Here is a 15356-nt window from a genome sequence, read left to right as displayed (position 1 = left end):
GTAGTTCCTTTCATATGATTGTTTAGTGATATATTTCTGGTATCTGCTGGTAAGATCTATTATATGTCCTTTCTTTGTTTTTTATCTTTTAGAACAACAAACGGCAAAAGACAAAAAGACGAAGGGTAGCCGTGCCGGCTTCAAGAGAGCATGCAAGGCTATAAAGGGCACATTCTCTCGCTCCAAAAAGACCAAAGTGGTGCACTTCGAACCGGATCCATCGGATCTACAGCCAGATCCAAGTGTCCAGACACATTTATGTGTTTTTGAGCCAGTGCTCTTACAGGACCCTGCAGTTGATTTATTTCCTGCTTCCTGTCATTTTGAGCAAACAACTCATGAAGATCTGGATGATCCTCTACCTGGTCCATCTGGACTTCAGTCCACAGCTCCTGAAGAACCTGCTGACCATCAACCAGGTCTGTCTGATATGCAGCAAACAGCCTCAAAAAGAATTTGGGATTGTTTACAGTGGTTGTCTAAATTAATAACTTATTTATATAAAAGTACAAAAAGAGAGATGAAAATGAATTAAATTAGCCTTTGGTGGCTTGTTCCCTTCATATGATTGTTTAGTGATATTTCTGGTATCTGCTGGTAAGATCTATTATATGTCCTTTCTCTTTCTTTGTTTTTATCTTTTAGAACAACAAACGGCAAAAGACAGAAAGACGAAGGGTAGCCGTGCCGGCTTCAAGAGAGCATGCAAGGCTATAAAGGGAACATTCTCTCGCCACAAAAAGACCAAAGTGGTGCCCTTCGAACCGGATCCATCGGATCTACAGCCAGATCCAATTGTCCAGACACATTTATGTGTTTTTGAGCCAGTGGTCGTACAGGACCCTGCAGTTGATTTATTTCCTGCTTCCTGTGACTTGGAGAAAACAACTCTTGAAGATCTGGATGATCCTCAGCCTGGTCCATCTGGACTTCACTCAGCAGCTCCTGAAGAACCTGTTGACCATCAACCAGGTCAGTCTGATATGCAGCAAATAGCCTCAAAGAGATTTTGGTATTGTTTATAGTGGTTGTCTAAATTAATTCCTTACAGTACAAAAAGGGAAATGAATTAAATTAGCCTTTGGTGGCTCTGGTAGTTCCTTTCATATGACTGTTTAGTGATATATTTCTGGTATCTGCTGGTAAGATCTATTATATGTCCTTCTCTTTCTTTGTTTTTTATCTTTTAGAACAACAAACAAAAGAACCTACTGATCCGGATCCATCTGATCTTCAGGCAGATCCACCTGTACTCGAGCCAACAGTTTTAGAAGAACCAGCTGAAATTCAGCCTGCACGTGAGTATACTGAACAGACTTACTTTCTTTCTGTTCCGCTCTTTATTGTTGGCTTTGCTCCTGTGACTGGTTACCCTTATGTGTGTTTTTATACATCTATTCTATTATGTATATAATACATCTATATGAATGTCTATTCATGATACAACTTTAAAATGTAAAGTGTTATTCTGCTGAAATAATATTTTATTGATTGTCCTGCTGTTTCACTCATACTTGAACCCCTCTCTATTACATGACATTATTTAAAGTGATAGTTCATCCAAAAATGAAAATGTTGTTAAAATTGATTCACCCTCAGGTTGTTTCAAACCTGTTTGAGAAAAATATTTTTTAAAGCTTTTGCGTTATCTCGCAAACCATTTGAATTTGGACAAACACTTCATGTTTAATGTCCTTGCTGGCTGAGTTTGAGACTAGCTGCGTAAAAATTGGTTTATAGACGCAGATTCCCGGACTAATAGCTAGTGAGCTAAATGTTCTTATAACACAAATGACACCTCATTCTATGTTACGTAAACAATGAACTTGAACTTAATTTTTCAACAAATCGAACCCCAGGTGGGAGCCGGCTGAGAGAAGACCGAAGGGATCCTCTGTAAAGGGCAAAACCCGAAGATCATTAGGCTACCAAAAATAGTAATAAACTTCAGTGCTACATAATGTAGTATAACTAAAACCAGTTTAGATTCTGCAGGAGGCCATTAATGTGTTTTTTGGTGAGACTACAGTGTGTAACATTTAAGTTATTAATGACAATTTTTTTAATAATGCTTTTCGGATTTACAGTCACTTTGTAGACGATCTCTTTGGACTACTCCATGTCGCCTGCTCATATAGAGAGACATTTATATTCTCGTTTTGAGGAAGACTAGGTTGTTGATCCTTGTCTAAGGAATAATGTGCTGTTTGTGTAATAACAACATTTAGCTCACAAGTTATTGGTCCGGGAATCTAGTATGAACCGATCCATTGTTAATGTACGGAGCGGAATAACAGGACGTTTGAATGTTTTGCGAGATAACGGAACTATGTTTGCGAGCGAACGCAATGTTTCTCGGGGAACGCAAAAGTTTTGCGAGATAAGGCAAAAGCTATAAAAATATTTTTTCTCTTTCCTCTCATATGTTTCCCACCACCATGTCCCTAAAAGGGCTCTGTTCACCGCCCATTTGTTACCATAGTAGGGAAATCATATTCTATGGGAGTCGATGGTGGATAGGATCATTTGATTTACCGACATTCTTCCAAATATATTCCTTTGTTTTTATCAAAACAAAGAAATCCATACAGGTTTGGAACAATGTGAGGATGCGTAAATACATATTCTATTGTGGGTGAATTTTCCCTTTAAAGGACAATTTTTTTCTGAAAGTCACAAGCAGCACTGCTATTGGAGTTCATTGAGATTGATAAACAAGTCTTTTATCGTATGTTGCTTTTGTATTTTTCATTTTTTCAGGATCAATTTCATCGCTTTATGAAGTGGGCAGAATTATAGGAACAGGCTACTTTGGGATTGTGCGTGAGGGGATTCGCAAATCCGATGACCAGAAGGTAGAAACACCCTTAATATCAAAAATGTAACAATTTGTGTCCTAACATAGAGATGCATGTTCACAAAACTTTACAGGCTGTAGATTGTAATGTACTGCTGTTAAGTGTTTATCGTAATTATTTGCCTTTTGCAGGTTGCCATCAAATGTATTTCTGGGACCAACCCTTTTCGCCTTAATATCGTAAGTTAATATATCTTTAATGTCACAGCGGGGTCCAAAAACCGATTTGAAGAATTTCAAAAGCATACTGAACTGAAACATTCGCCCGAATGCATGCTTTCATTCAAAGGGGGACATAACAACTATATATATACATATATAAGGATATATACAAAATCTTCCCATTCCGTTATTGTGCTAAGAGTATCAGTTAGAATAAAATAATGCTTTTCTCATATTGCTCACAGAGTTTTAGACCCCACTGTATCTTGACACAAATAATTCATTGAAATTGAAATTTTACCTACGTTCAGCTAACCTTTTTGACCCCTTTTTTACCAGCCTGGGTATTCTAAGCCTCTTTACCCAGAGGTGGCTCTAAATCTACAGCTACACAAACGTGAGAAATGCCCCAACATCGTGCAGATGTTAGACTGGTTTGAAAAAAAAGAAAGCTGCATCATAGTTCTGGAGTTCCCACATCCCTGCTTGACCTTGTGGCACTTTTTGGTGCTTCATTACGTGAGTGAAACGCTGGCTCGTCATTTCATAAGGCAAGTCGTGATCGCAGCTCAACACTGGCTTGACCACGGTGTCAACCATGGTGACCTGTCATTGAAAAACGTCCTGATCAATACGGAGACGAAGCAGTTGAAAGTTATAGACTTTGGATGCAGCAAACTCATCTCAACTATCAACGACCTAACCTCAGGATACTGTGGTGAGTTTCTGTGATTGTATAGCATTAAGCCCAGATCTGATGACCCTTTTACAAAAAATGAAGCCAAGCCCAGCTTTGTGTTTGTTCAATTTTACACTACCAATATTTACAGGGATGATGGTTGCACATTATTTTACAGTTCCTGTACCTTTAGTGTACTTACATTGTACTTACCTAAGAATGTTCTGAATAAGTTTAGGTTCAGGGTTAGGACCTAGTTATTATATTTACTGTAATAAGTACACAGTATGTACATGGGTAACAGGACTGTAAAATAAAGAGCCACCGGGATGATTGATGCCATTATTCTGTGACTTTAATGATTTTTTGTAGTGAAATGTTTGCTCACTTCTTGCTTATGTTTCAGACCAAGCTTATGCGGTTGCAGATACCGTCAAGGGTATGGGTAATTTGCTGAAGAAAATAGATTCTTGCAACGAGTCATATAAGATGGCATTTCAAGAGCGAGAATACGTCCCATTTTCAGAAGGTAAGAGAACAGCACTAACAAAATATGATTGTTAAACGTAAACCAAGCTTCTGCACTGTATCTGGAAGAATCCACAAATTGCAACTTACCAGCTATTAATTGAAAGGATATGGAGGATATTGTTTCTTAAAGTATAAAACATACAGTACTTCATATTTCAGTACCTGCAATGACAATGTTTTATAAAGAACATAAATCGAGTACTCTTGCCCTTACAGAATGCAAAGACTTGATAGAGCGGAGCACGTGCAGTAACCTGGCGGACAGGCTTTCATTAGATGAGTTCTCAGATCACGAGTGGTTCAACTAGGGATAAAGGTCAGGTTTGGCTTTATTTAGAGCTCTGCTACGTTCAGTTAAGAACCGCCCCTTTCACTTTACTTTAAAGCTTTTCCTCTTTGAAGGGATGTTTTTTTAGGCTAAACATTTCAATTTTTGAAGTAATTGTTGGTGTTCTACTAACTCTCCTTTAAAATGCCCGAGAAGGTAGCTGCCTGGTGAGTGCAGAATGAGAACCACACATCCGAACGCTTGGTGCGGACTGTGAGTATGATAATGTATTAATACTGTACCAGGCACTTCCGAAACCGTCACAAACTTAGACAACTTAGAGTCAATGTCTCTCACAGCATCTTAACTACATTGATCTCTATCGTTTCATCCGATATTGTTTTGGTCATCAGATCATTCAGATCAGCTCATTCCGTTTGGTAAAATCATGAATAACGTGAATAACCTTTAACATAATTAATAGAACAATAGAACTCCTTTAGCTGGAAGTCGGCGGCGAGTTCCTCGTCCCCTGATTCTCCCCTTTGGGCGGACGGACGCGGGCTCCGGACTCTGGCAGTCGGTGGCCGCACTCGGTGCTTTCGCCCCCTGCTCCTCCCCCTTGGGCGGACGGACACAGGCTCCGACCTCTGGCAGACGAAGGTGACTCCCCCGCTCCCGCTTGGACGTTAGCCACCCTACCTCGACCCATGAGTGCGGCAGCAAAAGTCCCCGTCCCACCGAAGCTTTGGTGGCCCACGACGGCTCCTCCTCTTCTCCAGAACCACTGCTTCGGGCAGCCACTGGCGGACGCCCTTCGTCCGCGCTGCCTGAACTCTCTGACAACGCAAGACCACTCGGCGGCATGGACTCTCCGACAGCATGTTTCTCCTTCCTCCCGGGTTTCGGCACCAATGTAACAAAGTTGATTCCAACTGTCAATCACACCACCGGCCCCGCCTTATTGACCACAATCAGTAAGAAAAGTAAGAGAAGCCACTGAATATAATAATTTTCATCAATAATTATTCTTGCGCAAGCCGATGATTACGAAACACCACAAATACGCTTCTTTTCTGTAGGCCTGCTGTGTGGGTAAACACAGTCGTGATGGTTCTAAGAGGCAATTTCAGAATAATTTGACGACTTTCCTTCAGGCATTTAAGAATGACTATAACAACAATTCTCGTGCTATTCAACAAGATCAGTTCTCTGGTTAGTCAGGTTACGCCTTCTCATAGTGCAGTTACGTGACTTTTTGGAGGAATTTATTAGGCAAATGCGTCTCCATCTCCCATTATTCGCAATAAGCTTTTTTCACAAAGCTGAAAAACCACGTACGTAAAACTTTTTTGCGAATTGAGGGTTTTTTATTCAAAATGTATCTTTTCCATCACTCGTTTCTGATGCGAAACTTCAAAATGCGAATTAAACCAGAGTGATGGAAACCTGCTTAGTGTATTGTCATAATGATGATGTGGTGTATATTTGTACATGTAAAGAAATAAAACACCCTCAACATTTGTGTAGGATTTAGAAGCTCAACGGTTAACTTAAAATACACCTGCGGGTCCAGGTGGAGGCTGCCGTGTATAACATATGGGAAATTAAGAATTTAATCATATGTTTACGGTATTTCGTCAGTTCTTCTGCGTCTCATTGCATCATCTGTCCAACAACACAAATATGTCTCTCTGAAGGGTCCATCACGACAACTTTCCATAAATATATAATGCAAAACATGTGACGCGAATAAATATAAGCGGAATATTTGACAATTAACAGATAAACAAAACGAAAGTGAATAAACGGTGACAATGTGCTGAGTTCAGTTTGTGAGGTCGGGCCAGATGTAGTCTCGATCTCCCTGGGCTTGTCATGCCAGGGCCGCTTCTACGGTGGCTTGTGACGGAACGGTGGTCTCCTCCTTCTTTCATGTGAAGGTGATGTTAAATTTGACGACACACCTGCATCAGCCATGTTAATTGAGCAATGATTGAACGATACACTCCCTGCTGTAATATCCACCCCTAGTGAAAAGAAAAGTGATATCTAGTGGATAGTATTAGCAAATTTAATCACGTTAATGAATGTTCAGTGTTGTGTAAATATGAAAGGAAAAAAGTCAATTCACAGCATTTAAGAATCGATATTGAATTGATCCGTTTAAAAAAAACGATTAATCGATTTTGCCAAGCCCTAATAATTAACATTAAAAAAACAGTTGTGGCCAGTGACTCTTCCGTGGGTGCAGGAATGCAAAGGTCATCAAAACATGCATTTAGCCCGTCATGCATGTTGCTCGTCATCTCAAAGTGTGTTCGGCGCGTCACGTGAACATATGTACATTGGGCATCATGCCAAAATACGTGCCTGCTGCATATGCACAGATACGCAGACACTCGATACTGTCGTTTTTGCACATTCACACACACCACTTATAAATGATAACATACAAATGAATTGTAGTAATTCGGATTCATGTTGTCAAGAATTGCTTAAATATGATAAAAAAATCTGTGATCAGAAGTATTACATCTCGTATTATTGTAGCAAAACTGAGCACCTGTGACTGTGAAATCTGTATAGAATTTATTAGTCTTTGGGATAATGTTTTAAGATTTGTCAAGGCTGTACGGTGACTTTTCTTGCACTTAGCACTGGGGCAGTGCCTAATTTGTCAATTCCAAGGTTAATGGGGTGGGGAGTTAGTGGGGTGGGTAGAAGTAAAGGAATGTGCGATATCTGAGGGTTTTCTATCCATCTATTTAGATCTTTTGAAAATGCCCATAAAAAAGTCTAAATGGAAACGGACACGCAAAAATAATATCAGATTGATCAGTTCAAAATCTTAGTTCTAAGGTGATGGAAACAATAGCAAGGTTTCACTACAAATTTGTGAATTTAGCTTATGCGCAATATTGGAATATCGAATAAAACATTTTAGAATAAACACCGTTTCATTCCAACTAGTCAACCGTCACTTCCAAATAAACTGCCACTTAATATCAGTGTTATAATGTTCAATTAAAAGGAAGAAAAGAGGCTGGAACCGGCAAACACTAAACATTTAATGAACAACGCGTAGGAGATCGGGAGCATAAGAGAATGAGAGACCGGACCGTCGACGAGAGAGGACCGGGCCCGTACATGTTTATGTTTGCATTTATGTTTTATTCACCGGCCGTCGACCGTGAGGGGCGGTCAGCTGAATTTTTACTTTTTATTTTATGTCATTAAATGTTTAAATGTTTGCTGGTTCCCGACTCCTTCCTTCCTTATCTTGAACTTTGTTACATTGGTGCCGAAACCCGGGAGGAAGGAGAGACATGCTGTCGGAGAGTCATCGCCGCCAAGTGGCCTCGCGGTGTCACAGAGTTCAGGGTGCGCGGATGAAGGGCGTCCGCCAGTGGCTGCCCGAAGCAGTGGTTCTGGAGAAGAGGAGGAACCGTTGTGGGCCACCATAGCTTCGGTGGGACGGGGACTTTTGCTGCCGCACTCCTGGGTCGAGGTGGGGTGGCTTTCGTCCAAGTGGGAGTGGGGGAGTTGCCGCCATCCACCAGAGGCCGGAGCCTGTGTCCGTCCGCCCAAGGGGGAGGAGCAGGGGGCGGAAGAGCCGAGTGTGGCCACCGCCTGCCAGAGGCCGGAGCCTGCGTCCGTCCGCCCAAGGGGGAGGAGCAGGGGACAGGGAACTCGCCCCGAGTTCCCGCTAAAGGAGGAGCCACCACTGGCCGCTAGGGGGCGGACGGTCGAGCCGTCCACCGAGGGCCCAGGGCCACCGCAAGGCACCGCGAAGTATAGTACCCCGGCTGGTTGAGGACCGAGAGGCGGAGCGAGAGTGATGGAAACACGCTTAGTGTATTGTCATAATGATGATGTTGTGTATATTTGTACATGTAAAGAAATATAACACCTTTAACATTTGTGTAGGATTTAGAAGCTCAACGGTTAATTTAAAATACACTTGCGGGTCCAGGTGGAGGCTGCCGTGTATAACATATGGGAAATTAAGAATTTAATCATATGTTTACGGTATTTCGTCAGTTCTTCTGCGTCTCATTGCATCATCTGTCCAACAACACAAATATGTCTCTCTGAAGGGTCCATCACGACAACTTTCCATAAATATATAATGCAAAACATGTGATGCGAATAAATATATGCGGAATATTTGACAATTAAAAGATAAACAAAACGAAGGTGAATAAACGGTGACAATGTACTGAGTTTGGTTCAGTTTGTGAGGCGCAGCACTCCACAAATGAGTTAATGGATAAGAGATGACAAAGCACATTCTGTAAGTTTTCTTTATTTTGCAAAAGCACAATGTTCAGTTTGTAGTAGAAGTGTGTACACGACTAAATGTAGATATATGGCAATAGTGCATACTCATAATAAACTCGTACTTCGAGTAATTTCGCCCCCACTGCACGCCTTCAGGAGGTCGTCTGTTTTCGGAAATAATCGTACAGCTTTAGCTGTCATTTATAAATGTGATCAATCTAAAGACTCTTTAAAGATACGAAGTATGCAATACTTCTCTATAGGTACTCAAGATTATGAGATTGGGAGAAACTGTGTGTTACATCAGCTTTAAACTTCTATTAAAATAATATTTATTAACTTTGACCTTACGATGAAGCTAATGCAACCTTTTTACCCATGAAAGAAAACAAAAATAGGCAATGTTTGGTAATCGGTTGTCCTAAATTGGTATTACCTCATTCTCTACTTAAATTTAACACCTGACAGCTATTCAACCAATATAATTTGTGAGCTAGTCTATCGAAATTATTTGAGATTATCAAGATTAATTTGTTCGGACACAGTTTAACTTTAAGTACTTTAATTTTATTACCATTTTCTATATTTGAGGAATGTTGAAGTTGTCTCAATACATATTGGTTTGACTGTATGTTATTGAGCAACAACTTGCAAGAAATAAGTGACAACAATCAATTCATCGGTGCTATTATCATCCAGACATGACGATCCAAAATCTGTAAAATAAATCAATACAAATCCATTACCACACTTTTTATTCTAGTGCTACAGTGTTGGATTTGCTTTCTGATAAGTGTTCACTTCAATTTTTTGATTAAGTTTCAAAGGCGGGGTCTGATTTCCAAATTACGCTTGTTTAGACAAAGTCGAGTACCAAAACAACCTTGTAGCCAATCAGCAGTAGAGGCGTGTGTCCACGTGTTTTAATAGTTTTCATCAGAAACGCTGCACTTTAAAAAAGTTTCAGCTGAAAGTTTCTTTTTGCGCTCCGCACCGATGCTCTGTGTTTTTCCCACAACCAGGGCAGGCGTTCGACAGGGCGCCCAGAGTTGATAAAGGCTCAACTCTGTACAGAACGCTTGCGGTTTCAGCCAAGCTCCTGCCGTTTTCAGCCGCATAAAAGCGCCTCGGTGGATTCAGGGCCTAAGGTGTACAGTGCACAGGATGGACAATAGTCGAGCCGAGCCCTGACGAAAGTGAAAGATGGGGTTAGGGGTGTGTCTGTTTTGGTGATTTCAACATCATCAATGGCTATGAGAAATGGACGCCCCGCCTTTCAAAGACAGTCTAAAACAATTATTAAATTGCTCAGATGTTTTTGCCATTAAACTGCCCTACTTGCATATTTTTGCACCAACGCTGCTTCTAGTTCCTCATTGAACGTTTACATGAACAGTAATATGATTACATGGTCATGATGATTCCTTTAAGCTATCCAAACTGGTAGAGTGCATCGAGGACATAAAACATTGGATGACTAGTAATTTCCTCCTTTTAAACTCTAGCAAAACAGAAATATTACTTATAGCACCAAAATCAAGTAAACAGAATATCTCCGATTACAGCCTGCAAATTGAAAGCTGCACTATTACTCCAACAAATACAGTTAAAGACCTAGGCGTTATATTAGACGGCAACCTGTCATTTAAAAATCACATCTCAAATATCACAAAAACAGCCTTCTTCCACCTTAGAAATGTTCCCAAATTACGAAATAGTTTATGTGTTGCAGACGCAGAAAAGCTTATTCATGCATTTGTGACCTCACGGCTTGACTATTGTAATGCTCTACTTAGTGGTTGTCCTGTATCATCGATAAACAAACTACAGTTAGTTCAGAATGCAGCTGCCAGAGTTCTTACTAGGTCAAGAAAATACGATTGCATAACCCCAGTTTTATCATCGCTTCACTGGCTACCCATTAAGTATCGTATTGATTTTAAAATTCTTTTAATTACTTACAAAGCCCTGAACGGTTTAGCAACTACTTACTTAACCGAGCTTTTATCACGTTACAACCCATCATGCTCTCTAAGATCTCAAAACTTAGGACTTTTGACAACACCTAGAATAACAAAATCCACAAAAGGGGGACGAGCTTTCTCATACGTAGCACCTAAACTCTGGAATAGCCTTCCTGATACTATTCGAGGGTCAGACACACTCTCCCAATTTAAATCTAGATTAAAGACACATCTTTTCAGCCAAGCTTTCACTTAATGCATAGTTAATGAACAGCAGCTACGCTAATTATTCTCTTTATTCTCTTTCCGCCTCTGCCTCGGAATGCCCATCCCGAGGTAGGAAGAAGTTCTACCATGTCCAGACGACCGACAGATGCCCATCCCCAATTTGAGATTACGCCAGATACAGCTGCAGACTGACTGACCATCCCAGCTCCATCTAAGGCAATTCCACCACCAGCCAAGAGAAATATGACCATCGGACCATCCCAGCTCAGACCACTACATCCCCAACCAAGAGCAAAGACGGACTATTTGTCTTATTAATGCTGAAGTTACAATATTTGGTATTAAATGCTAAACCTAAACCACATGTCAGCAGTCTGAGTGCAGCTATGACACGTCAGAGGGGATGTGGCCCTCCCGGTTGAGCCTGGTTTCTCCCGAGGTTTTTTTCTCCATTAATCAATCATTGGAGTTTGGGTTCCTCGCCACAGCAGGGCAGTGTTGGCCTGCTCACCGGGAGACTGCATTCATTCATTTATTTATTTAATTAGAATTTAGATATCATTTATTAGAATGATCTTACTCGTTGTATAAATACCATGCACTGTGCTGTGTTTTAACTTCTCTGTTTTCCTGTTTGCCCTGTAAAGCTGCTTTGAAACAATACACACTGTGAAAAGCGCTATATAAATAAACTTGAATTGAATTGAATTACATGGACAATGTTTAAAGCGGCCATTGCATGCGATCAAATTTTTCAAACTTTAGTGAGTGAGTAATATTGTTATTATAGCATAAATAATACCTTCAAAAGGATAAAGCTCAAAGTTCAATGCCAAGCGAGATATTGTCTTCGACAGAATTAGCTTTTCAAGGACTACAGAGAACAGCTGGAATCGGACTACAGCCCTCTACTTCCCGGGTACATGATGTCACCATTCCGTGTGGTTTTAATAACTTCCGCCCAAAGGAATACACCAAAAAGGGGGGAAGCCTTCCTTAAAGAAGGGTACTCCGCTGGAGTAGTGTTTGGTTATCAGAGATCGTAAACATTTGACTGAGCAACAGTGCCTTGCAAAAGTATTCGGCCGCCTTGAACTTTGGGACCTTTTGCCGCATTTCAGGCTTCAAACATAAAGATATGAAACTGTAATTTTTGGTGAAGAATCAACAACAAGTGGGACAGAATCATGAAGTGGAACGAAATTTATCGGATATTTCAAACTTTTTTAACAAATAGAAAACTGAAAAATTGGGCGTGCAAAATTATTTACCCCCTTTACTTTCAGTGCAGCAAACTCTCTCCAGAAGTTCAGTGAGGATCTCTGAATGATCCAATGTTGACCTAAATGACTAATGATGATAAATAGAATCCACCTGTGTGTAATCAAGTCTCCGTATAAATGCACCTGCACTTTGATAGTCTCAGAGGTCCGTTTAAGGCGCAGAGAGCATCATGAAGAACAAGGAATACACCAGGCAGGTCCCAGATACTGTTGTGGAGAAGTTTAAAGCCGGATTTGGATACAAAAGATTTCCCAAGCTTTAAACATCCCAAGGAGCAATGTGCAGGCAATAATATTGAAATGGAAGGAGTATCAGACCATTGCAAATCTACCAAGACCTGGCCATGTGGAAACATGTGGAAGATGGTGCTCTGGTCAGATGAAACCAAAATCGAACTTTTTGGCAACAATGCAAAACGTTATTTCTGGCATAAAAGCAACACGGCTCATCACCCTGAACACACCATCCCCACTGTCAAACATGGTGGTGGCAGCATCATGGTTTGGGCCTGCTTTTCTTCAGCAGGGACAGGGAAGATGGTTAAAATTGAGGGGAAGATGGATGGAGCCAAATACAGGACCATTCTGGAAGAAAACCTGATGGAGTCTGCAAAAGACCTGAGACTGGGATGGAGATTTGTCTTCCAAAAGACAATGATCCAAAACATAAAGCAAAATCTACAATGGAATGGTTCACAAATAAACATATCCAGATGTTAGAATGGCCAAGTCAAAGTCCAGACCTGAATCCCATCGAGAATCTGTGGAAAGAACTGAAAACTGCTGTTCACAAATGCTCTCCAACAAACCTCACTGAGCTCGAGCTGTTTTGCAAGGAGGAATGGGCAAAAATTTCAGTCTCTCGATGTGCAGAACTGATAGAGACTTACCCCAAGCGACTTACAGCTGTAATCGCAGCAAAAGGTGGCGCTACAAAGTATTAACTTAAGGGGGCTGAATAATTTTGCACACCCAATTTTTCAGATTTTTTATTTGTTTAAAAGGTTTGAAATATCCAATAAATTTCATTCCACTTCATGATTGTGTCCCACTTGTTGTTGATTCTTCACATAAAATTACAGTTTCATATCTTTATGTTTGAAGCCTGAAATGTGGCAAAAAGTTCAAGGGGGCCGAATACTTTCGCAAGGCACTGTATAAGATGTTTTCCACGTATATTGATCAGGATTCGTAATATGATTATGATGAGTGTGTATTCATCTGTACCCTTCACTCTGAGGCATCCGACGGCAGCAGCTCCAGAGATGATTTCTCATCTCAGATCCAGCGCAGGAACGATCATATACGAAAGCTGGAGGCCAAACTCTCAGGTATCACACACACAATACAACGAAAGAGAAATGAATAAAGGACATTACTAAAACAATGGAATAGGTGCAGGCTACAATGTGTGTATTCATCTTACCTGCCACAGTCTGCTTTCAGCCATCTTGAGGCTTTATACATTTTCCCTCTGTGCAGTGTGAACATGTATAAAGCACACAGCATTGGACAAATCTGCCACATTTCAGCACAAAGCATGTCAGAAATGAATGCAAATGGCACTATTGTAAGCGTCTGGAAATTCTGCATAAACAATAGATATCTCAACCAGCAGTGCCATGCAATTACACAGCCAGATCTAGGAAACTCTTTTAACCCTAATAGAACAGTACTAGATAAGATGATTATTAGAGATAATAGATTAGGTCAAAGGTCACATCAGTCAAGTATGGTTTTCTCATCTCAGAAAATCATTCTGTTTTTCCCTCCATTTGTTTATCTTCTCAATCATATTTATCCCTTTGTTTTCTCCCCCCTCCTTGTTTTTGTCCCGCCGTACCCCATCCTCTGCCTTCCTCCGGTCATGTGTATGTTGGTATCCCATTCCCAACCCTAGACTACGCTGAGCAGCTTCGGCTAATGCAGAAGACCAAGGAGAAGCTTGAGATTGCATTAGACAAGTATTAACGAACGTTGACGAACATTAAGGGAGACTGGCGGGAAGTAGAATGGAAAGGTGAGGGAGATGAAACACTAATGGGATGCTAACGGAGAAACAAGGAGGCGGAGCTAAACGAAAGACAGGAGGACACACGGCAAAATGTCAAAACAAACCACCACGTGTGTCCACACAAAACAAAACACACTCACAAGACATGATATTGTCATGACACTGTCCCCAAGGCAAGAAAACCCAAGACAGGAAGGAACAGAACCCTGACAGAGGAAACAGACATTTTAGGAATCTGTCAAAATCTTGCTCTGTTAAATAGACTCTTTTTGGACCTGAATAAAAACAACTTTTATTCAGAAAAAAGAAAAGAAAAAAGACTTTAGTAATAATTATATTTTTCCTAGGAAGTTGTATTTGGTGAGAACTCCCAGAAACAGTGCAGATGCTTAGTTTGCATTTAACATTTAAAGATTTTTGTAAGTGCTGTTCTCTTACCTTCAGATATGATGTGGTTGTGAGTAACGCCAACGTAGCAACAGCAACCCACCAATTGTGCCCGAATTTTACCCAAACCACAGACAGTATCTGCAACCGCATAGGCACTGTCTGTAACTTAACCAAGAAGTGAGCAAAACATTAAATCAGTAAAAGTTATTGAAGTCACAGAATAACGGCATCCATCATACCTGTACATTTTTCTAATGTGTTAAGGGGGAACACAAAGCTTGGCTACAGTTTTTAAAAAAGTGTCATCACATCTGGGCTTAATGCTATAGAAACACAGAAACTCACCACAGTATCCTGACTCTAGGTTGTTGGTGGTTGAGATAAACCTGCCGGATCTAAAATCTATAATTTTCACCTGCATCCGATCTGTATTGATCAAGAAGTTGTCGCATGACAAGTCACCATGGTTGACACCGTGTCCAATCCAGTATTTGGCTGCCGTTACTGCTTGGGTCATCAAACGACGTGCCAAGGTTTCACGCGGAAGACTTGGATGACATTTGATGAAATCATGCAAGGTCATGCATGGCCGTGGGTATTCCATAGTCATGATGAGCTGATCTTCCAGATACCAGTCGTATATTTTAACAATATAAGGGCATGTCTCCGATTTATGTAGCTCCTGCTGTAAAGCCA

At 40.7% G+C, this 15356-nt stretch overlaps 2 protein-coding genes across 4 annotated transcripts in view; both read left to right on the top strand.

Moving 5' to 3' along the window:
- LOC130407188 (cell surface glycoprotein 1-like) overlaps positions 1 to 15356 on the top strand; it is a 105585-nt gene that overhangs the window by 50810 nt on the left and 39419 nt on the right. For all 3 annotated transcript variants that reach the window (XR_008904577.1, XR_008904576.1, XM_056729910.1), the window contains 2 exons: positions 93 to 419; positions 646 to 972. Coding sequence is in view for 1 of the 3 variants with exons in the window: in XM_056729910.1 (XP_056585888.1) it covers positions 93 to 419; positions 646 to 972 (654 nt within the window). In the remaining 2 variants the exon portion in view is untranslated. The remainder of the gene's footprint in view (positions 1 to 92; positions 420 to 645; positions 973 to 15356) is intronic.
- Positions 11760 to 14289, top strand: LOC130407201 (golgin subfamily A member 1-like). The gene is made up of 3 exons (XM_056729942.1): positions 11760 to 11892; positions 13497 to 13587; positions 14157 to 14289. Exons 1-3 carry the CDS (start codon positions 11803 to 11805, stop codon positions 14225 to 14227), a joined length of 252 nt encoding a protein of 83 aa, XP_056585920.1. The 5' UTR covers positions 11760 to 11802; the 3' UTR covers positions 14228 to 14289.

Source organism: Triplophysa dalaica, chromosome 18 (assembly GCF_015846415.1).
Source record: "Triplophysa dalaica isolate WHDGS20190420 chromosome 18, ASM1584641v1, whole genome shotgun sequence".
In the NCBI taxonomy this organism is placed as follows: domain Eukaryota; kingdom Metazoa; phylum Chordata; class Actinopteri; order Cypriniformes; family Nemacheilidae; genus Triplophysa; species Triplophysa dalaica.
Note: the sequence above shows the minus strand (reverse complement) of the source record. Positions and strands in the feature narration are given on the sequence as shown.